Raw genomic sequence first — 23,840 nt, 5'->3', positions numbered from 1 at the left:
TCTGATTGATTGGATGTTCTGGTCCTGAGGCTTCAGTGTTTTTAGTAGAACGGTTAGTGAACTCAGCCCCAGGACCAGCTGGATGAGGGGACTCTTTTTCTTTGCTCAGCTCTTGGCATTTGCAGGGCTTGGTAATGATATGGAGGGGGGTCACTGTATTTTAGATGTTTCCAAAACTTAATTGCTCTTTTTTGAGTTTTTATTATTAGTGGATATTGGCCTAATTCTGCCCTGCATGCATTGTTTGTAGTTTTCCTCTGGACACGTAGGAGAATCTTACAGAACTCTGCATGTAGGGTTTCAATGGGGTGTTTGTCCCATTTGATGAAATCTTGTTTTGCAAGTGGACCCCACACCTCGCTGCCATAAAGTGCAATTGGTTCAATGACATATTCAATTAGTTTTAGCCAAATTTTAATAGGTATTTCAATTTGAATTTGCTTTTAATGGCGTAGAATGCCCTGCGTGCTTTCTCTCTCAGTTCATTCACTGCCTCATTAAGGTGTCCAGTTGAGCTTATTTTTAAACCTAAGTAATTGTAGTGTGTCAGTACTCTATATATTTTGTACCAATTGAGAACTTTGGTCTAATTCCCTGAGATCTGGATCTTCTCTGGAAAATCATTATTTTAGTCTTTTTGGGGTTTACTGCCAGGGGCCCAGGTCTGGCAGTACTGCTCTAGCAGGTCCAGGCTCTGCTGTAGGCCAGGTGCTGTGGGTGACATCAGGCATAGGTCATCTGTGAAGAGTAGGCATTTAACTTCTGAATTGTGGAGACTAACACCAGGGCCTGAGGATTTTTCTAGAATAGTGGCCAATTCGTTAATGTAAATATTGAATAGTGCAGGGCTCAGATTGCAACCCTGACGAAGGCCCGCCCCTGGTTAAAGAATTCTGTTCTTTTCTTACCAATTTTAATGCTGCACGTATTGCCAGTATACATTGATTTAATTATGTCATATGTTTTCCCCCCTACACCACTTTCAATAACTTTGTAGAACAGTCCTGTATGCCAAATAGAATCAAATGCTTTTTTGGAAGTCGATAAAGCAAGCGTATATTTTGGTATTATTTTGGTGGACATGTTTATCTATCAGGGTGTGTAAGGTGTAAATATGATCAGTTGTGCGATGTTTTGGTATAAATCCAATTTGGCTTTTACTCAAGACATTGTGCTTATTAAGGAAGTTTAGAACTCTTACATTGATGATACTACAGAAAACCTTCCCCAGGTTACTGTTCACACAAATGCCTCTGTAATTGTTAGGGTCAAATTTGTCTCCGTTCTTAAAGATTGGGGTTATGAGTCCTTGATTCCAGATGTCAGGGAAATAACCTACACTCAGGATCAAATTAAACAGTTTTAATATAGCCAATTGAAATTTTGCACTAGTGAGTTTGAGCATCTCATTTAGGATGCCATCAGGTCCGCATGCTTTTTTAAATTTGAGGGCCTGAAGTTTCTTATAGAGCTCCTGGTCAGTAATTGGGGAGTCCAATGGGTTTTGATTGTCCTTTATAGCTTTTTCTAATCCATTCAACTTCTCATGGATTTGGCGTTGTTCTGCGTTTGTGTCAATTTGAACGGTGTTGTAGAGTGTTTTGAAATGGGTCGTCCATACGTCACCATTTTGTATTGCTAATTCCTCTTGTTTAGATTTTTTTTAGTTTTTCCAATTTTGCCAAAAGTTGTTTGTGTTTATGGACTCCTCAATTAGTGTCAGCTGCTTGCTGTTGTACTGTGCTTTTTTGGTTCTGAGTGTATGTTTATAGAGTTTTAAAGTCTCACAGTAATGAAGGCGTAGTTCACCATTATTTGGGTCTCTGTGCTTTTGGTTGGATAGTGTTCTAAGGTTTTCCTTATAATTTTACAATCTGCATCAAACCAGTTGTCATCTGCGATTTTTTTTGTTTTGTTTTTTATCAATTTCAATTGTGCTTCTTTTGCCGTTTGCCTGAATATATAGTTGATGTTTCGTACTGCTAGATTGATGCCTTCTTTACTGTGAGTGAATGTGGTATCCAGAAAGTTATCTAAGAGTGTTTGGATATTTTGGTTCCAGGTTGCTTTCTGGTATTCTTCTGTGCTGTTTTGGGCCCATCTGTATGAATTTCTGATGTTGTACAGCTTACTGGGCTGTGAATGTGTGGTTGTTTCCATGTCTGTTCTTTTGAGGAACAACGTAATTTGGCTGTGATCAGACAGAGGTGTTAGTGGCTTGACAGTGAATGAGCTGAGAGAGAAAGGGTCCATGTCTGTGATCATATAGTCTACTGTACTGTGGCCAAGAGGTGAGCAGTAGGTGAATCTCCCCAAAGAGTCCCCCTGTAACCTACCATTGACAAAGTACAGACTGAGGCTTCTACAGAGCTGCAACAGATCCCTTCCGTTTTTGTTGACGGTGCTGTCACTGTTGTTTCTATGGGGAGATTAAGACAGTTAGAAACAGTATGGCCTGTAATAAAGCTGTCCCCTCGTGTGCTCGTTAGATCAGGTAGTGTTCCTGTGCGGCGCATTTGTGTCCCCACAGATGAGCACATTTCCCTGGGCCTGGAAATGGCACGTCTCTTCCTCAAGGGTGGGGAAGATCTCCTCTGAGTAATATGGGGATTCTGAGGGGGATATATATTGCACAAAGGAACACATCTTTTTCTGTCAGTACAAGTTCTTTTTTAGTTTTAACCAAATGTGGTATTTGCCAATTTTGAGGGGATCAATTAGATTTTGTAGTTCGGATTTGTACCAAATGATCAATCCTCCAGAGTCTCTGCCTCTATTGACAGAGCTGTGTTTCTGTGACGGCACAATGACCTCTCTGTAGCCTGTGGGACAGTGAGTGACAACATCAGCCTTACACCATGTCTCCTGCAGAATGATGACATCAACATCTTTAAGATTTTTGTTGAACTCCAGTGCTAAACTCTTCAGACCAAAGGTTGATGAGTTTAGGCCCTGGATGTTCCACATGCTAACTGATAGTGATTTCATGTTGCAAAAAGAAAGAATAGCAGTCAGAAACACAGTAACTATTAACTAATAAGTTGTTAAGAGTGAGAAACAGGATATCAGCTAACATTTATTCTGTTATTCTGTTAAATATTCCTATTCATTGAACAAGTAAATTCTAGTACAATAGGTGTGTGTGTGTGTGTGTGTGTATGCGTCCGTGTGTGTTTAGTGCAGTTTAGTGCAGATGTATTGGAGGAGCTGTTTAATCTCACTTAATCCTACAGGGTTCTCCTGTCCTCTGACGACCTCCGCGTAGCTGCGCTGGTCCTGCTGTTGGGCCCTGTGAGGTGGAGGGGGGCCAGGTCTGGGCCGTGGGACTTCCTCTCTGGTCGGGTAGGGGTGGTGGTCTGGTGCGGGATAATAGGCTGGGCCCGGTCTGGTCTGGCTAAGCCGATGGAAGTGGTGATGCTCTGGGGGTGGGTGGGGCCTGTGGGGTGCACTGGGTCTGGTGTGGCGTTGAAGGGGCCTGGGGCTCCTTGGTGGTGCAGTGGTCTGGTAGGGGGTCTCTGGGTGGTCCTCTGTCCAGTACAGCATGGGGTGTTTGTCTACCAAGTGCCACGTCCTTTAGAGACTTGGCAAACATCCCTACTGTCTGCTTCCTCAGGTGGGAGTGGTCGTGTAGATGCTCTGGGGTGATTGTTGGGTGGTGAGCAACGTGTACGTTCGGGAGTAGGCCACACCCTCTGGTGATGTCAGCGTTGACTTTCTGAATAGTACGGGGATGAAAGTCTTTGCGGGGCAGCAGAGTGGAGATGGTGATGTGGGAGTTGGGGAACAACTCAGAGGCCCTCTCTGCTACTCTGTTGACCAGGCTGCCTACTCTCTCCTGTTCCTCTACGCAGGTTGTTGGTGCCGGTGTGAATAATAATGTGGCCTGGTGTGCCAAAGTCAGGCTGGGACAGGATGTGGAGTGCATCTTGTGTTTTGGGCACCATATTTTGCACACCTTGTGTTGAGGGAAGAGTTTATCTTCTTGGATGAATTTCCCATTTGAGTCAATGAGGATGGCCACCTCAGAGGGTTTTGCCAGATTAGTGTGTTTACGGTCTGGGGCTGGAGTACACAGGGCCTGTGTACATGGAGGGGGGTGTGGGGGTGTGTCAGGGGGGGCAGAGAGCTTCTCTCTGTAGTAGGGGTCTCTATTTGGGCCTCTTTGTTGACTGGGGGTGTGGGTAGAGTGTTGTCGGTATGGGGGGGATTGTGGGTAAAGGTGGGTCAGTGGGGTTGTTAGGGGTGGTGAGGGGCTGCAGCTTCTCTCTGGGAGTCTCTACAGTCTGTTCTCTGTGCTGTAGCACCCTCTTGATGACAGACAACTCCTTTGCCATCTCCTCCTTTACCTGCACTAGCTCTCTCCTTATGGTGGCCTTTACCTCCTCAAGAGCTGTGGTAAGGCTCTCTCTCAGCTCCTGGACAGAGTTCTTCAGCTGGGTCCTGCACTGGTTGATCTGGTCCTGTAGAAGCTCTGTGTCTGGGCTGGTGGTGGTGTAGCTGGGGGGCTGCTCCTTCAGCTCAGTAACCCATACCTCTAACACAGCCAGCCTGTCTCTCAACAGGCTGATAGTAGTGTGGTCTTGGCTCTGGTGGTTGTAGGCAGGCAGGGGGGAGGATAGTCCTGCTGTTGGGGTGCCTGAGGTGAGGGGAGAGGTCGGGGTGCTGTCCTTGTCTTTTTTGCTTTCTGCTATCTTCCTTAGAGTGGGGAAGTCCTGCACAACAGAGCTGAGTGCAGCCTCACTGCCCTGGACCATGATAGTGCCGTTCTGATACATGTTTACCGTCAGAAACCTGTTTTCCTGGTCCTTATCGCTGTCCTCAAAAATGTGGATTTGCCTTCCCTTGCAGATGCCTTTCTTCGTGGTATAGCTGAAATGCCTGGTTACAGCTGTATGCCAGGCAGTAGTGTGGTCTGTGTAAAATAACAGGTTTGTAACAGTCCCGTTTTGTGAGCAGTCGGCGAACAAAGTTTCTGGGTTCTCCCTCAGAATTCTGTGTTTAAAGTTGATTCTTCCCTTCTCTGATTTGATTTCTGCTGGGTATTCAAAAAACAACGGCGAAAATCTCTCAGTCTCTGCCGTTGCTGTCGCTGCTAGCGCTGCCTCAGTGGCCATGTTGCTATGGTTACCACCAGTAAACGGTTAGAGCTAGACGATAAGGTAGCTGACAGATTTGAATTTGGCTAGCTACCACGATGAAGATTGGTCTTTTAACTCACTCTGTCAATCTTTTCCTCCTGTGTTGATCTTCAGTTGTACAATTTGATTACCTATACATTTTTTGCTAATTTAGCCGTGTTAATCTCGCTCTTAACAACCAAAAAGTTATAACAAGTCAGGAGCTGTTCTTCTGCATGACTTCTCTCTCTCTGTCCCTCTCTCTCTCTCTCTAGCTCTCTCTCTCTCTCTCTCTGCTCTCTCTCTAGCTCTCTCTCTAGCTCTCTCTCTAGCTCTCTCTCTCTCTAGCTCTCTCTCTCTAGCTCTCTCTCTAGCTCTCTAGCTCTCTCTCTCTAGCTCTCTCTAGCTCTCTCTCTCTAGCTCTCTCTCTCTAGCTCTCTCTCTAGCTCTCTCTCTCTCTCTCTCTCTCTCTCTAGCTCTCTCTCTCTAGCTCTCTCTCTCTAGCTCTCTCTCTAGCTCTCTCTCTCTAGCTCTCTCTCTCTCTCTAGCTCTCTCTCTCTCTCTCTCTCTCTCTCTCTCTCTAGCTCTCTCTCTCTCTAGCTCTCTCTCTCTCTCTCTCTCTAGCTCTCTCTCTAGCTCTATCTAGCTCTCTCTAGCTCTCTCTCTCTCTAGCTCTCTCTTTCTCTAGCTCTCTCTCTAGCTCTCTCTCTAGCTCTCTCTCTAGCTCTCTCTCTCTAGCGCTCTCTAGCTCTCTCTCTCTAGCTCTCTCTCTGTTTCGCTCTCTAGCTCTCTCTCTCTAGCTCTCTCTCTCTAGCTCTCTCTCTCTAGCTCTCTCTCTCTAGCTCTCTCTCTAAGCTCTCTCTAGCTCTCTCTCTCTAGCTCTCTCTCTCTCTCTCTCTCTAGCTCTCTCTCTCTAGCTCTCTGTTTCGCTCTCTAGCTCTCTCTAGCTCTCTCTAGCTCTCTCTAGCTCTCTCTAGCTCTCTCTCTCTAGCTCTCTCTCTCCTCTCTCTAGCTCTCTCTAGCTCTCTCTCTAGCTCTCTCTCTCAGCTCTCTCTCTCTAGCTCTCTCTCTAGCTCTCTCTCTAGCTCTCTCTCTCTCTCTAGCTCTCTCTCTCTAGCTCTCTCTAGCTCTCTCTAGCTCTCTCTAGCTCTCTGTCTCGCTCTCTCTCTCTAGCTCTCTCTCTAGCTGGCTCTCTCTAGCTCTCTCTCTCTAGCTCTCTCTCTCTAGCTCTCTCTCTAGCTCTCTCTAGCTCTCTCTCTCTAGCTCTCTCTCTAGCTCTCTCTCTCTCTAGCTCTCTCTGCTCTCTCTTTTCTCTAGCTCTCTCTCTCTAGCTCTCTCTCTCTAGCTCTCTCTCTCAGCTCTCTCTCCTAGCTCTCTCTAGCTCTCTCTCTAGCTCTCTCTCTCTAGCTCTCTCTCTAGCTCTCTCTAGCTCTCTCTCTCTCTAGCTCTCTCTGCTCTCTCTAGCTCTCTCTCTCTCTAGCTCTCTCTCTCTAGCTCTCTCTCTCTCTAGCTCTCTCTCTCTAGCTCTCTCTCTAGCTCTCTCTCTAGCTCTCTCTCTAGCTCTCTCTCTAGCTCTCTCTAGCTCTCTCTCTCTAGCTCTCTCTAGCTCTCTCTCTAGCTCTCTCTCTCTCTCTCTAGCTCTCTCTAGCTCTCTCTAGCTCTCTCTCTCTAGCTCTCTCTCTAGCTCTCTCTCTCTAGCTCTCTCTCTCTAGCTCTCTCTCTCTAGCTCTCTCTCTAGCCCTCTCTCTCTCTCTCTCTCTAGCTCTCTCTCTAGCTCTCTCTCTAGCTCTCTCTAGCTCTCTCTAGCTCTCTCTAGCTCTCTCTCTCTCTCTCTCTCTCTCTCTCTAGCTCTCTCTCTAGCTCTCTCTCTCTAGCTCTCTCTCTAGCTCTCTCTCTCTCTAGCTCTCTCTCTCTAGCTCTCTCTCTCTAGCTCTCTCTCTCTAGCTCTCTCTCTAGCTCTCTCTCTAGCTCTCTCTCTCTAGCTCTCTCTCTCTAGCTCTCTCTCTCTAGCTCTCTCTCTCTCTCTAGCCCTCTCTCTCTAGCCTCTCTCTAGCTCTCTCTCTCTAGCCTCCCTCTCTAGCTCTCTCTCTCTAGCTCTCTCTAGCTCTCTCTCAGCTCTCTCTCTCTAGCTCTCTCTCTCTCTAGCTCTCTCTCTCTAGCTCTCTCTCTAGCTCTCTCTCTCTAGCTCTCTCTAGCTCTCTCTCTTAGCTCTCTCTCCTAGCTCTCTCTCTAGCTCTCTCTCTCTAGCTCTCTCTCTCTCTCTAGCTCTCTCTCTCTAGCTCTCTCTACCTCTCTCTAGCTCTCTCTCTAGCTCTCTCTCTCTAGCTCTCTCTCTAGCTCTCTCTCTGCTCTCTAGCTCTCTCTCTCTAGCTCTCTCTCTCTCTAGCTCTCTCTCTAGCTCTCTCTAGCTCTCTCTAGCTCTCTCTCTAGCTCTCTCTCTAGCTCTCTCTCTCTCTCTCTAGCTCTCTCTCTAGCTCTCTCTAGCTCTCTCTCTAGCCCTCTCTCTCTAGCTCTCTCTCTCTAGCTCTCTCTCTCTAGCTCTCTCTCTAGCCTCTCTCTCTAGCTCTCTCTCTCTCTAGCTCTCTCTCTCTAGCTCTCTCTCTAGCTCTCTCTCTAGCTCTCTCTCTCTCTAGCCTTCTCTAGCTCTCTCTGCCTCTCTCTCTAGCTCTCTCTCTCTAGCTCTCTCTCTACTCTACCTCTCTCTCTCGCTCTCTCTAGCTCTCTCTCTCAGCTCTCTCTCTCTAGCTCTCTCTCTCTGCTCCTCTCTCTAGCTCTCTCTCTCTCAGCTCTCTCTCTCTAGCTCTCTCTGCTCTCTCTCTAGCTCTCTCTCTCTAGCCTTTCTCTATCTCTCTCTCTAGCTCTCTCTCTAGCTCCTTCTCTCTAGCTCTCTCTCTCTAGCTCTCTCTCTAGCTCTCTCTCTCTGCTCTCTCTAGCTCTCTCTCTCTCTCTCTAGCCTCTCTCTCTCTCTCTAGCTCTCTCTCTCTCTGCTCTCTCTCTCTAGCTCTCTCTCTAGCTCCTGCTCTCTCTCTCTTAGCTCTCTCTCTCTAGCTCTCTCTCTCTCTCTCTCTCTCTCTAGCTCTCTCTCTGGCTCTCTCCAAGCTCTCCAAGCTTGTTCTCTAGCCTCAGCGCTCTTTCTCTAGCTCTCTCTCTCTAGCTCTCAGCTCTAGCGTGTCTAGCCTCTCCTGCTCTCTCCAGCAGTTCCTTCCTCTCTAGCCTCTATCTCTAGCTCTCCCTCTACTAGCTCTCTCTCTCTAGCTTTCTCTGCTATCTCCCCCCCAGCTCTCTCTCTTAGCCTCTATCTCTAGCTCTGCTGTTCTCGCTGTCTCTAGCTCGCTCTAGCTCTCCCCCTTTGTCCGTCTTCCCCAGCTCTGCTAGCTTCTAGCTTCCATCTTCTCAGCTCTCACCTCAAGCTCTCTCTAGCTTGCTCTGTAGCTCGCTGTCTCTAGCTCTCTCTCTCTAGCGCTTCCTCTCTGCTCTCTCTCTAAGCCTCTCTCTCTCTAGCTCTCTCTCTCTAGCGCCTCTCTCTCTCTAGTCTTCTCCCTTCTCCTTATTGCAGTGTACTTAATGCGTCTAACTCCCCTGTCTCCTTAATGCAGTGTACTTGTATTAAACTCCCCTGTCTCCTTATTGCAGTGTACTTGTATTAAACTCCCCTGTCTCCTTAATGCACTGTACTTGTATTAAACTCCCCTGTCTCCTTAATGCAGTGTACTTGTATTAAACTCCCCTGTCTCCTTATTGCAGTGTACTTGTATTAAACTCCCCTGTCTCCTTAATGCAGTGTACTTGTATTAATCTCCCCTGTCTCCTTATTGCAGTGTACTTGTATTAAACTCCCCTGTCTCCTTAATGCAGTGTACTTGTATTAAACTCCCCTGTCTCCTTAATGCAGTGTACTTGTATTAAACTCCCCTGTCTCCTTAATGCAGTGTACTTGTATTAAACTCCCCTGTCTCCTTAATGCACTGTACTTGTATTAAACTCCCCTGTCTCCTTAATGCAGTGTACTTGTATTAAACTCCCCTGTCTCCTTAATGCACTGTACTTGTATTAAACTCCCCTGTCTCCTTAATGCAGTGTACTTGTATTAAACTCCCCTGTCTCCTTAATGCAGTGTACTTGTATTAAACTCCCTTGTCTCCTTAATGCAGTGTACTTGTATTAATCTCCCCTGTCTCCTTAATGCAGTGTACTTGTATTAAACTCCCCTGTCTCCTTAATGCAGTGTACTTGTATTAAACTCCTCTGTCTCCTTATTGCAGTATACTTGTATTAATCTCCCCTGTCTCCTTAATGCAGTGTACTTGTATTCAACTCCCCTGTCTCATTTGATAGCGTTTGTGTTGTCACATTCATATGAACTTCATTTGAACTCATAAGCCATGTTACCAGGTTATTGAACATCCTAAAAAGAACTCCCACATCTGAGTTATGTTGTTGCAGGTGTGTGGAAATAATGTGATTACTTCAGAGGAAAGAGAAACAGGAACACTGCTCTTACTAATGTCACTTATTCTATTCAACCTTATTAAACTCTACCCATGCAAAACCTGCTGATTTAGAAGGTCCTGTGTAGATTGTATTTTCAACCAGCAACTATCAGGAAATAACACTGATCACGTCACACTTTTTTACAGTGTAATACAATATAATACAAAACACAGTAAAAACAGAATTTTGACTGCAGTGGGCCTTTAATAAAATAAGTAGTACCAGCGAGAGCAGTGGGCAGGTTTCTCTTTTCTCTGATGTTATTGAGAAGGGTTCAGCCAATTGATTGATAAAGCAGTCCACTTGGTCTCTTCCCCCAGGTTCCACCACTACAGACTGGCTGCGCTCCCTGCCCTGTCTCCATGGAGACCAACTGCTACAGAGGGAGAGGAAGTTGGCCGAGGTGCAGACCCTGGTCCTAAAGGAGTGCCTGAGTAAGTACAACATCATCTTTTATTCATCCTTTATTTAGCCAGGTAAGTCTCGTTGAGATAAAAAAAATAAAAGATTTTTCAAGCGATATCATGTCTGACGCAGAATATATATTAAAATGTCTGTACTCAGCACACTCTTTCCATTTGCAGTGTACTTTATTGCTTCCAAATAGAGCCTAGCTAATGTATTTTTTTATTATTGCAGTTTATTTAACCAGGTACTTTATTGAGGACATTCTATTTGACAAAAAAACATATTTAGCATAGTTTAATAAAGCAGGTCAGTCTGTATCGTAGCCAGACAGGTAGGTGGTTCCTCCAGTATTAAAGTCAGTCTGTATCGTAGCCAGACAGGTAAGTGGTTCCTCCAGTATTAAAGTCAGTCTGTATCGTAGCCAGACAGGTAAGTGGTTCCTCCAGTATTAAAGTCAGTCTGTATCGTAGCCAGACAGGTAAGTGGTTCCTCCAGTATTAAAGTCAGTATGTATCGTAGCCAGACAGGTAGGTGGTTCCTCCAGTATTAAAGTCAGTCTGTATTGTAGCCAGACAGGTAAGTGGTTCCTCCAGTATTAAAATCAGTCTATCGTAGCCAGATAGGTAAGTGGTTCCTCCAGTATTAAAGTCAGTCTGTATCGTAGCCAGACAGGTAAGTGGTTCCTCCAGTATTAAAGTCAGTATGTATCGTAGCCAGACAGGTAAGTGGTTCCTCCAGTATTAAAGTCAGTCTGTATCATAGCCAGACAGGTAAGTGGTTCCTCCAGTATTAAAATCAGTCTATCGTAGCCAGATAGGTAAACATTAAGCAGCCTCACGCAACAGAAACATGAGGCTCCAGCCCTGTGGGCCACCCTGGCTCGGACAAGGCTACTTACTGACTACTCTCGTTACTCCATATTGACTAGGACGTAGAGAAGAGGCAGAGAAGCCAGCTTCAATACCAGTCAATGACCTGAAGATCCTGCTCAGCCTGGCCAGAGAACAGTACCTCAAGATGCATGACTCTACCCTGCCTAAAGCCTCTACCCTGCCTAAAGACTCCAGTCTGCCCAGAGTTGAGCCCTGTGGAGCAGAGGAGGTGAACCTCACTATGAAGACTACAGGTATTCTGCTGTTCCAGTCCCTCCCTTACTCCCAGTAACACAGCTCAGTAATATGTACAGGGCATTCAGGAAGTAGTCAGACCACTTGACCTTTCCCACATTTTGTTATGTTACAGCCTTATTCTAAAATGGATTAAATTGTTTTAATCTACACACAATACCTCATAATGACAAGGCAAAAACAGGTTTTTAGAAATGTTTGCAAATGTATAAAAAATATAATAACGGAAATATCACGTTTACGTAAGCATTCAGACCCTTAACTTAGAACTTTGTTGAAGCACCTTTGACAGTGATTATAACCTTGAGTCTTCTTGGGTATGACGCTACAAGCTTGGCACACCTGTATTTGGGGAGTTTCTCCCGTTCTTCTCTGCAGATCCTCTCAAGCTCTGTCACGTTGGATGGGGAGTGTCGCTGCACAGCTATTTTCAGGTCTCTCCAGAGATGTTCGATCAGGTTCAAGTCCGGGCTCTGGCTGGGCCATTCAAGGACATTCAGAGACTTATCCCGAAGCCACTCCTGCATTGTCTAGGGCTGTGTGCTTAGGGTCGTTGTCCTGTTGGAAGGTGAACCTTCGTCCCAGTCTGAGGTGCTGAGCGCTCTGGAGCAGGTTTTCATCAAGGATCTCTCTGTACTTTGCTCTGTTCATCTTTCCCTTGATCCTGACTTGTCTTCCTGTCTCTGAAAAACATTCCCACAGCATGATGCAGCCACCACCAGTATGCTTCACCGTAGGGATGGTTTCCTCCAGACGTGAGGTTTGGCATTCAGGCCAAAGAGTTCAATCTTGGTTTCATCAGACCAGAGAATCTTGTTTCTCACTGTCTGAGAGTCCTTTAGGTGCCTTTTGGCCACACTATTATAAAGGCTTGATTGGTGGAGTGCTGCAGAGATCATTGTCCTTCTGAAAGGTTCTCCCATCTCCACAGAGAAACTCTGGAGCTCTGTCAGAGTGACCATTGGGTTCTTGGTCACCTCCCTGACCAAGGCCCTTCTCCCCCGATTGCTCATTTTGGCCGGGCGGCCAGCTCTAGGAAGAGTCTTGATGATTCCGAACTTCTACCATTTAAGAATGATGGAGGCCATGGTGTTCTTGGGGACGTTCAATGCTACAGAAATGTTTTGGTACCCCTCCCCAGATTTATGCCTCAGCACAATCCTGTCTCGGAGCTGTCCGTACAATTCCTTTGGCATGGTTTTGGTTTTGGCTCTGACATGCACTGTCAACTGTGGGGCCTTATATAGACAGGTGTGTGCCTTTCCAAATCATCTCCAATCAATTGAATTTACCACAGGTGGATTCCAATCAAGTTGTAGAAACATCTCAAGAATGATCAATGGAAACAGTATGCACCTGAGCTCAATTTCGAAGTCTCATAGCAAAGGGTCTGAATACTTATGTAAATAGGTTATTTCTGTTTTTTATACATTTGCAAAAAAAATCTTAACTTGTTTTCGCTTTGTCATTATTGGGTATCGATTTAAAAAAAAATCTATTTTAGAATAAGGCTGTAACGTAACAAAATATGGAAAAAGTCAAGGGGTCTGAATACATTCTGAAGGCACTGGATTTGCCATCTCTAAAACTGACTCCTACAACAAACCTTGACTGAAAAAATGAAATGACTATTTTCCCATTCCAATGTAGAGTTCATTAAACACTCCCAACATGCTGACTGGCCAGAGAGAAGTGTTCTGCAGAACTATGAGCACCTCCAGAGGACTCGTCAGAAGCTGAGGTAAACTTGAATCATGGTCTTCACATCGGTACATACATCTCTCTTCCAACAACGATAAGCAAGCAAGGTGGCTTATGGGAATAGAGAGACCGACAGTATCTTTGGTTCCTGACACGTGAGTAATTTAACCATCTCATCTTTGGTTTCCTCCTGCCTGTCTCCGTTCCCAGGTTTGGTCTGCTGTCTGGCGGCTCGTCTGACTGTCTGCTGGGGCCTAAGGACATCCAGGGCCAGAGAACCACCCCAGCCTTGCTGGATGCCAAAGAGCTGCTTAGACACTTCACACCTGACGGCCTGCCCACCGGAGATCTGCAGCCTCTATTAGTCCAGAGACTAGGGTAACTCTGTTAGCCCGGAGACTAGGGTAACTCTGTTAGTCCCGGAGACTAGGGTAACTCTGTTAGTCCCGGAGACTAGGGTAACTCTGTTAGCCCGGAGACTAGGGTAACTCTGTTAGTCCGGAGACTAGGGTAACTCTGTTAGCCCGGAGACTAGGGTAACTCTGTTAGCCCGGAGACTAGGGTAACTCTGTTAGCCCGGAGACTAGGGTAACTCTGTTAGCCCGGAGACTAGGGTAACTCTGTTAGCCCGGAGACTAGGGTAACTCTGTTAGCCCGGAGACTAGGGTAACTCTGTTAGCCCGGAGACTAGGGTAACTCTGTTAGCCCGGAGACTAGGGTAACTCTGTTAGTCCGGAGACTAGGGTAACTCTGTTAGCCCGGAGACTAGGGTAACTCTGTTAGCCCGGAGACTAGGGTAACTCTGTTAGCCCGGAGACTAGGGTAACTCTGTTAGCCCGGAGACTAGGGTAACTCTGTTAGCCCGGAGACTAGGGTAACTCTGTTAGCCCGGAGACTAGGGTAACTCTGTTAGCCCGGAGACTAGGGTAACTCTGTTAGCCCGGAGACTAGGGTAACTCTGTTAGCCCGGAGACTAGGGTAACTCTGTTAGCCCGGAGACTAGGGTAACTCTGTTAGCCCGGAGACTAGGGTAACTCTGTTAGCCCGGAGACTAGGGTAACTCTGTTAGTCCCGGAGACTAGGGTAACTCTGTTAGCCCGGAGACTAGGGTAACTCTGTTAGCCCGGAGACTAGGGTAACTCTGTTAGTCCGGAGACTAGGGTAACCCTGTTAGTCCCGGAGACTAGGGTAACTCTGTTAGCCCGGAGACTAGGGTAACTCTGTTAGTCCGGAGACTAGGGTAACTCTGTTAGTCCGGAGACTAGGGTAACTCTGTTAGTCCAGAGACTAGGGTAACTCTGTTAGCCCGGAGACTAGGGTAACTCTGTTAGTCCGGAGACTAGGGTAACTCTGTTAGCCCGGAGACTAGGGTAACTCTGTTAGCCCGGAGACTAGGGTAACTCTGTTAGCCCGGAGACTAGGGTAACTCTGTTAGCCCGGAGACTAGGGTAACTCTGTTAGCCCGGAGACTAGGGTAACTCTGTTAGCCCGGAGACTAGGGTAACTCTGTTAGCCCGGAGACTAGGGTAACTCTGTTAGCCCGGAGACTAGGGTAACTCTGTTAGTCCGGAGACTAGGGTAACTCTGTTAGTCCGGAGACTAGGGTAACTCTGTTAGTCCGGAGACTAGGGTAACTCTGTTAGCCCGGAGACTAGGGTAACTCTGTTAGTCCGGAGACTAGGGTAACTCTGTTAGCCCGGAGACTAGGGTAACTCTGTTAGCCCGGAGACTAGGGTAACTCTGTTAGTCCCGGAGACTAGGGTAACTCTGTTAGCCCGGAGACTAGGGTAACTCTGTTAGCCCGGAGACTAGGGTAACTCTGTTAGCCCGGAGACTAGGGTAACTCTGTTAGCCCGGAGACTAGGGTAACTCTGTTAGCCCGGAGACTAGGGTAACTCTGTTAGCCCGGAGACTAGGGTAACTCTGTTAGCTCGGAGACTAGGGTAACTCTGTTAGCCCGGAGACTAGGGTAACTCTGTTAGCCCGGAGACTAGGGTAACTCTATATTCCTACAAGCTCCTCTGTAATATATAACATTTTAATAGTAATGGAAAAGAATAACATGAAAAGGAACACGGTTGGATTGGATGTATATACTGTTTTTCCACCAACAACTTTAAATTGCATCATCAAATCATTGCACCTCATCCACTACCGGTTCTCTCACAATTCAGATACTTTAGAGAGTTGTTCAATTCAGATACTGTTCAATTCAGATACTGTTCAATTCAGATACTTTAGAGAGTTGTTCAATTCAGATACTGTTCAGATACTGTTCAGATACTTTAGGGAGTTGTTCAAAGGCATTGTGGTTTGACTCATTCTGTCTCTACTACAGAAAGTTGTCTAACGTATTTAGATGTGTTCTACTTTATGTACAACCTCTCTGGTCAATTTATATGTGTCTGAGTGCTCCAAAGTAGTTAACACTAACCGGGAGGAAGAGCAGCTCTGTCTTGTCGAGGTTGAGCTTGAGGTGGTGGGTGACTTGGTGTATAGAGAGAAGAGGGCCTAGAACCGAGCCCTGGGGGACACCAGTAGTGAGAGTACGCATCATATCGAAGTAAACTTGGAGTCACGCGACGATAAGGTGTGTTGTCCTCCCACTACGACTTGGGGAAACCATGCAGTTTATTAGGCTACAGATTAAATAAATGATGATGAACTTCACAGGAGTGGTTAAAGTGCACGGTGATGATACGGATAGAACAACGAGTGAAATATTTCACTGGATGTAGAAATCTGAAGCATCTGGTTGGCATTTCCGCTCACTACCAAATATGGTGATGAGAGAAAGCCCAGTGGCCGGCAGTGGGGAAAGATGGAGCAAGATAGATTTTGGCCGATATTCTGCAAATTTTCCTCATCAATGAAACATTTGATCTCAATTTCTGTTCACAAAACTAGAATCTGTTATGAACAGAGTGGACTAAGTTTTGTAGACTTTGCCCTTTGCTAAATATTTTTAGTTGTTGCGTTGTTTAGAAGGAGTGCAAGGGTGAATTGACTTATTGCACACGCGTACTTTAAGTAGGCGTTCCCTAACGGAAATATGCAAATACATGCTAGAACACACCAATGGGCTCTCGCTAGCTCATCCTTGGCTCTGCCCACCTCCTTGCTTGTGCTGCCCACTATGATTCATTTGCTCCCATTGGAAACGACAGGCTGTGGTCTATCTTGGGTTAGTTATACAAATCTTTGGTTATGAGCTTGATGCTCCTTTCCAATAAATATCTATGGTCTTATTCTGGTGACGTGATGATCGATGCTTGACTGCCGATTTGACAAATATAAATATTCTCGCTGTTATCCATAATGATCTCGTCATGTAGACTAGCCTACCCACACAGCTGTTAGCTGGAGCGCACATACTAAGACCAGAATAGGCACATTTGCTGTTTAAAACAGTTTTTGTGACAGAAACTGATCAGTAGAGTTGGAAATACGATGGAAACACATTGAACTTTACATTTTTATTCGGTACATGAAAACTTAAACAAAGAAGTACATTTTATGTGCACTACATCATCATGTACTGATGTTTATCCGCAACAAGTCAGTTTGGTGGAAACATTATCACTGGTGGGAAAGTGCTTATATTTTCTTAATGCTGATTTTAAAATATTCGCATGAAAATCTGGATGGAAACCCAACCTGCTGTGTGTAGCTCAACAAGGGGACAATCTGTCTGTGTATGAAATTAGATTTCAGGCTTCTAATATGGAGGTAGAAATGTGTCCCGGCGCTTCAGTGTGACTCTGGGAAAATCAGTTTTGTCACCGTCTGAATCTGGAATGCCGTCAACATGTTGAATAATCTGTTTCTAACTTCCTCTTCCCTAGAGGAGAAACCACTCCGTTCAGCAGACAACTATTCAGTCAGGATGTTTCAGACACCATGTAGCGACGGTGATTTCATGTGGCTGTCTACTTCTGATATGCATTCCAATCAAAGGGTTTCGCCTAATTGAATTCCTCTGATTTATAAAGAGCCTTTATCGGATAGTGTTCTTACAGAAAGCAGAGAAGAATATTTTTTTGTCGTAATTTATGTTCATTAAAAGAAACTCAATTAAGAGGCATTCTGTCAGTTCATTAGGAAGTTGTTTTACACACTTAATCAGTTTGGGTGCGGAGGACAGGAGAGTTTAGTTTCACTTCAGATCGCTGCAGTACTGTGTGTTCTTTGCTGCAGTCCTGGATTTGAATAGAAAATGTTCACAGCTCCTGTACAAAAATGTGTGTCTGTGTGTGTGTGTTTCCAGGGGAAATACATTCCAGATGTCTCCAGACTTGACCCCCAGGAAAGTGACCCAGATCCCCTTCAACCAAGCAGCCAGCTCCCACTACCATGGACTAGAGTAGGTATCTTTATACATACAGTAACCTACCATGGAAGATAGTAGGTATCTTTATACATACAGTAACCTACCATGGACTAGAGTAGGTATCTTTATACATACAGGAACCTACCATGGACTAGAGTAGGTATCTTTATACATACAGTAACCTACCATGGACTAGAGTAGGTATCTTTATACATACAGTAACCTACCATGGACTAGAGTAGGTATCTTTATACATACAGTAACCTACCATGGACTAGAGTAGGTATCTTTATACATACAGTAACCTACCATGGACTAGAGTAGGTATCTTTATACATACAGTAACCTACCATGGACTAGAGTAGGTATCTTTATACATACAGTAACCTACCATGGACTAGAGTAGGTATCTTTATACATACAGTAACCTACCATGGACTAGAGTAGGTATCTTTATACATACAGTAACCTACCATGGACTAGAGTAGGTATCTTTATACATACAGTAACCTACCATGGACTAGAGTAGGTATCTTTATACATACAGTAACACTACCATGGACTAGAGTAGGTATCTTTATACATACAGGAACCTACCATGGAATATAGTAGGTATCTTTATACATACAGGAACCTACCATGGACTAGAGTAGGTATCTTTATACATACAGGAACCTACCATGGACTAGAGTAGGTATCTTTATACATACAGTAACACTACCATGGACTAGAGTAGGTATCTTTATACATACAGTAACCTACCATGGAATATAGTAGGTATCTTTATACATACAGGAACCTACCATGGACTAGAGTAGGTATCTTTATACATACAGTAACCTACCATGGACTAGAGTAGGTATCTTTATACATACAGGAACCTACCATGGACTAGAGTAGGTATCTTTATACATACAGTAACAGGGAACAGTGGGTTAACTGCCTTGTTCAGGGGCAGAATGACAGATTTTTACCTTGTCAGCTCAGGGATTTCGATCCAGCAACCTTTCGATTACTAGTCCAACGCTTTAACCGCCGCCCCAATCTACACATAAACCTATCCATCTCTTAGGGTAGAGGACTTGTCTCTAATCACCTGAGGGCCTGACGACACAAACTAGTTCCAGGACATATACTTGTGTAGTGTAAAGAGACTGATCTAGAGTCAACTCTCTCTTTAAGAGATGTCTCCCAAACTACCTCCTGAGGCTGATACCGCATCTGAGTGGCGATCCTTATTTTGTTAGTCTGTATACTATGGTATGTACGGTATGCTAATAGCTGCGCCAACACATGAAGCAGGAATGTGACTTTGGACATACCACATCCACGGCTACTGTTAACAGAAACGTTGCATATCTAATTTTGAAGAGAGATGGATCTCACTAGACTTATTTTACTCATGTAAACGGTACCTAATAGACTTGAACAAGTGGAGGCCTAGTCTCTCTCCCTCTTTATGCTAAATTATTCCTGATCGTTCAGTCTTTTGAATGTTGATGTTCCTTTTGGAAACCTCCCCCTGCTCTTTTATACCTTATTTACTACCAAGTACTAGCTTATTGACCGGTTATGGTCCAGACCTGTCTCTGTTTTGAATCAATAAGGTCTCCCTTCTCCCTGGGCAGGTCCTGTCTGGACGAGCAGGGCATCTGATGCAAATTTACTTCTGATCTTTCACAGTTTTTTGAATGGTGCTGATCTTCTTGTGAACCTCACCTATGACCTCTACCTACCTTATCTACTCCAGCAGACCCCTCTGTCTCTGTGTCCTGGCTCACTGTCTGACCCCTCTGTCTCTGTGTCCTGGCTCACTGTCTGACCCCTCTGTCTCTGTGTCCTGGCTCACTGTCTGACCCCTCTGTCTCTGTGTCCTGGCTCACTGTCTGACCCCTCTGTCTCTGTGTCCTGGCTCACTGTCTGACCCCTCTGTCTCTGTGTCCTGGCTCACTGTCTGACCCCTCTGTATCTGTGTCCTGGCTCACTGTCTGACCCCTCTGTCTCTGTGTCCTGGCTCACTGTCTGACCCTCTGTGTCCTGGCTCACTGTCTGACCCCTCTGTCTCTGTGTCCTGGCTCACTGTCTGACCCCTCTGTCTCTGTGTCCTGGCTCACTGTCTGACCCCTCTGTCTCTGTGTCCTGGCTCACTGTCTGACCCCTCTGTCTCTGTGTCCTGGCTCACTGTCTGACCCCTCTGTCTCTGTGTCCTGGCTCACTGTCTGACCCCTCTGTCTCTGTGTCCTGGCTCACTGTCTGACCCCTCTGTCTCTGTGTCCTGGCTCACTGTCTGACCCCTCTGTCTCTGTGTCCTGGCTCACTGTCTGACCCCTCTGTCTCTGTGTCCTGGCTCACTGTCTGACGCTCTGTGTCCTGGCTCACTGTCTGACCCCCTCTGTCTCTGTGTCCTGGCTCACTGTCTGACCCCCTCTGTCTCTGTGTCCTGGCTCACTATCAGCTCTTCTTCTCCCTGGTCAAGTTCTGCCGACTCATGAGAGAGACCCATCTCGTTCTGATGCTAATTTAGTCCTGATCTCAGTTTTTATCTATGATTAACTACTACCTTATTGGCTATATATCGCCCAGACTGGTCTATGTTTTGAATCACTAATTTCTTGACCCTACCCAGGTTCTGTCTGGACGAGCAGGGCCACAAGGCCTTGGACCGGGACCAGGGCTTCGTCCGTCTGCAGTCTCGTCTGATTCGCTACGAGACCCAGACCACCTGCTCCAAGGAGCCTTGTCCCGTCCCCTTCACCTTAAGCCCAGCCCCCTCGCCGGCCGTGCTGTCTGAACCAGGAAGTGTCCCGGACGGAGAGGCCCTCCTCAACTCTGACCTGCCCAGGATCAAGAGACGATCCTGGGATACAGACGCCGTCCACCCCCATAAGAGGTTTGTGAGGTTTGTATGGTCCTCTGGAGCTCAGTTGGTAGAGCATTGCTCTTGCAATGCCAGGATAGTGGGTTTGATTCCCGGGGCCACCTACACATAAAAAATGTATGCACACATGACTGTAAGTCGCTTTGGATAAAAGCGTCTGTTAAATGGCATATTAGAGACATCATGTTCTATATAGGCGAACGGTCCGTACATACAGCCTGTGGTTTAGAGCAGGTGCGAGAGGTCAAAGGTTACGTACATACAGCCTGTGGTTAGAGCAGGTGCTAGAGGTCAAAGGTTACGTACATACAGCCTGTGGTTTAGAGCAGGTGCTGGAGGTCAAAGGTTACGCACACACAGCCTGTAGTTTAGAGCAGATGCTAGAGGTCAAAGGTTACGTACATACAGCCTGTAGTTAGAGCAGGTGCTAGAGGTCAAAGGTTACGTACATACAGCCTGTGGTTAGAGCAGGTGCTAGAGGTCAAAGACTATATTCAACAGGTGTTATTTTTTTACTCTGCAGACTGATTTAAACTCCCATATTTGTTATTGAAACAACATTTCCAGCCTTAGGTTACCTAAAGTGGAACTAGGCTTGAAACCTTGTAACAATAAACTTCATAGGGGAATAGATTACAATGTGATAGTCTTCCACTACTAGGTTGTATTGGTCACCCACTATCTCTACTCCTTACATTTCATCTTGGGATGTTTGCAGTCTCAGTATATTTGATCATCAAATCCCAGATTTTATACACAGATATTTCACAGGATGAATAAATGTGAAGCATTTGCTTAGCTTTTCCACTCACTACCAAATATGGTGATTAGAGGAAGCCCAGTGGCCGGCGGTGGGGAAAGATGGAGCAAGATGGATTTTAGCCGACATTCTGTTTAATTTTTTTCATCGATTAAACATTTAATCTCAATACAGTTTTCTGTTCCCAAAACTAGAATCTGTTATGAACAGAGTGGACTAAGTTTAGTTGACTTTACCCTTTGACAAAGTTTTTAAAATTGCATCGTTAGAAGGAGTGCAAAGGCGAATTTAGTTATTGCACACACTCACTCCACAAAGTAGGCGTTCCCTAATAGAAATTCTCTATTCCCTTTGATCAGAAACAACAGGATTTCTCTGTTCCCTTTGATCAGAAACAGCAGGATTTCTCTGTTCCCTTTGATCAGAAACAGCAGGATTTCTCTGTTCCCTTTGATCAGAAACAACAGGATTTCTCTGTTCCCTTTGATCAGAAACAACAGGATTTCTCTGTTCCCTTTGATCAGAAACAGCAGGATTTCTCTGTTCCCTTTGATCAGAAACAACAGGATTTCTCTGTTCCCTTTGATCAGAAACAACAGGATTTCTCTGTTCCCTTTGATCAGAAACAGCAGGATTTCTCTGTTCCCTTTGATCAGAAACAACAGGATTTCTCAGTTCCCTTTGATCAGAAACAACAGGATTTCTCTGTTCCCTTTGATCAGAAACAGCAGGATTTCTCTGTTCCCTTTGATCAGAAACAGCAGGATTTCTCTGTTCCCTTTGATCAGAAACAACAGGATTTCTCTGTTCCCTTTGATCAGAAACAGCAGGATTTCTCTGTTCCCTTTGATCAGAAACAACAGGATTTCTCTGTTCCCTTTGATCAGAAACAACAGGATTTCTCTGTTCCCTTTGATCAGAAACAACAGGATTTCTCTGTTCCCTTTGATCAGAAACAACAGGATTTCTCAGTTCCCTTTGATCAGAAACAACAGGATTTCTCTGTTCCCTTTGATCAGAAACAACAGGATTTCTCTGTTCCCTTTGATCAGAAACAACAAGATTTCTCTGTTCCCTTTGATCAGAAACAGCAGGATTTCTCTGTTCCCTTTGATCAGTAACAGCAGGATTTCTCTGTTCCCTTTGATCAGAAACAACAGGATTTCTCTGTTCCCTTTGATCAGAAACAACAGGATTTCTCTGTTCCCTTTGATCAGAAACAACAGGATTTCTCTGTTCCCTTTGATCAGAAACAACAGGATTTCTCTGTTCCCTTTGATCAGAAACAACAGGATTTCTCTGTTCCCTTTGATCAGAAACAACAGGATTTCTCTGTTCCCTTTGATCAGAAACAACAGGATTTCTCTGTTCCCTTTGATCAGAAACAACAGGATTTCTCTGTTCCCTTTGATCAGAAACAACAGGATTTCTCTGTTCCCTTTGATCAGAAACAGCAGGATTTCTCTGTTCCCTTTGATCAGAAACAACAGGATTTCTCTGTTCCCTTTGATCAGAAACAGCAGGATTTCTCTGTTCCCTTTGATCAGAAACAACAGGATTTCTCTGTTCCCTTTGATCAGAAACAACAGGATTTCTCTTCATCTTTCTAGCTCATCAGTGTTTTATCTTGGTTGTTGTTTACATGCCCCCTGGGTTAACACCAGTCATGTTCATCTATAGACTAGTTCCTAGAGAGGGCTGTCAGATCTGAGGACGGGACACCAGGATATCATTTCTCATGTCAGCAGGAGGTTTAGCAGCTCCTCAGCCTTTTAGAGCAGCAGTAGTTAACATCAAGCTGAAATGGGTTTCGTGGAAAAGTGGACAGTGTTGGTGACTTCTATGATGGTAGTAGAAAAGAAAATGGTGTTTCCGGGTTCTGAGGTATTCAGATGTGTTTGAAGTTTTTCCCCTTGAAAACTACACACACACACACACACACACACACACACACACACACACACACAGACACAGACACAGACACACAGGGAGATAGTTCCCCTCTGCACTTACTGTTCTTTACGGACTGTTAATAGTTTATCGTGACTCCCTGCAGCACATTCCATTGCTGACTCTTATTGCATATACATACAGGGTTAATCCCAAATGGCACCCTATTCCCTATATAGTGCACTACTTTTGACCAGGGCCTACAGGGTAGAAGCAGTGCACTAAATAGGGAATAGGGTGCTATTTAGGATGCAGAGCCGTATAGTCTGTGGTCAGCATATTGTCTTTCAAAGTGGAACTGAATGTTAATTATTCACACATTGATACCCTTTATATGTCGTTTTATGTGAGATATAAATCTGCTGAGGAGGGTTTTATTACTCAGGTGATGTGACCAGCAGATATAAATGATGGTTTTATTACTCAGGTGATGTGACCAGCAGATATAAATGATGGTTTTATTACTCAGGTGATGTGACCTGCAGATATAAATGATGTTTTTATTACTCAGGTGATGTGACCAGCAGATATAAATGAGGGTTTTATTACTCAGGTGATGTGACCTGCAGATATAAATGATGTTTTTATTACTCAGGTGATGTGACCAGCAGATATAAATGATGGTTTTATTACTCAGGTGATGTGACCAGCAGATATAAATGATGGTTTTATTACTCAGGTGATGTGACCAGCGGATATAAATGATGGTTTTATTACTCAGGTGATGTGACCTGCAGATATAAATGAGGGTTTTATTACTCAGGTGATGTGACCTGCAGATATAAATGAGGGTTTTATTACTCAGGTGATGTGACCAGCAGATATAAATGATGGTTTTATTACTCAGGTGATGTGACCAGCAGATATAAATGAGGGTTTTATTACTCAGGTGATGTGACCAGCAGATATAAATGAGGGTTTTATTACTCAGGTGATGTGACCAGCAGATATAAATGAGGGTTTTATTACTCCGGTGATGTGACCTGCAGATATAAATGATGTTTTTATTACTCAGGTGATGTGACCTGCAGATATAAATGATGTTTTTATTACTCAGGTGATGTGACCAGCAGATATA

General features: G+C 45.1%; 1 protein-coding gene across 3 annotated transcripts in view; it reads left to right on the top strand.

Annotated features, from left to right (window-relative positions):
• LOC106572954 (mdm2-binding protein) overlaps positions 1 to 23,840 on the top strand; it is a 50,461-nt gene that overhangs the window by 21,997 nt on the left and 4,624 nt on the right. For 2 of the 3 annotated variants that reach the window (XM_045719291.1, XM_045719289.1), the window contains 6 exons: positions 9,929 to 10,042; positions 10,945 to 11,142; positions 12,794 to 12,884; positions 13,055 to 13,222; positions 17,112 to 17,207; positions 19,801 to 20,073. In XM_045719291.1, the coding sequence (XP_045575247.1) occupies positions 9,929 to 10,042; positions 10,945 to 11,142; positions 12,794 to 12,884; positions 13,055 to 13,222; positions 17,112 to 17,207; positions 19,801 to 20,073 (940 nt within the window). The remainder of the gene's footprint in view (positions 1 to 9,928; positions 10,043 to 10,944; positions 11,143 to 12,793; positions 12,885 to 13,054; positions 13,223 to 17,111; positions 17,208 to 19,800; positions 20,074 to 23,840) is intronic. The other variant, XM_045719290.1, reaches the window with a different exon arrangement.

The sequence above is a fragment of the Salmo salar genome, chromosome ssa05, assembly GCF_905237065.1.
Source record: "Salmo salar chromosome ssa05, Ssal_v3.1, whole genome shotgun sequence".
In the NCBI taxonomy this organism is placed as follows: Eukaryota; Metazoa; Chordata; class Actinopteri; order Salmoniformes; family Salmonidae; genus Salmo; species Salmo salar.
Note: the sequence above shows the minus strand (reverse complement) of the source record. Positions and strands in the feature narration are given on the sequence as shown.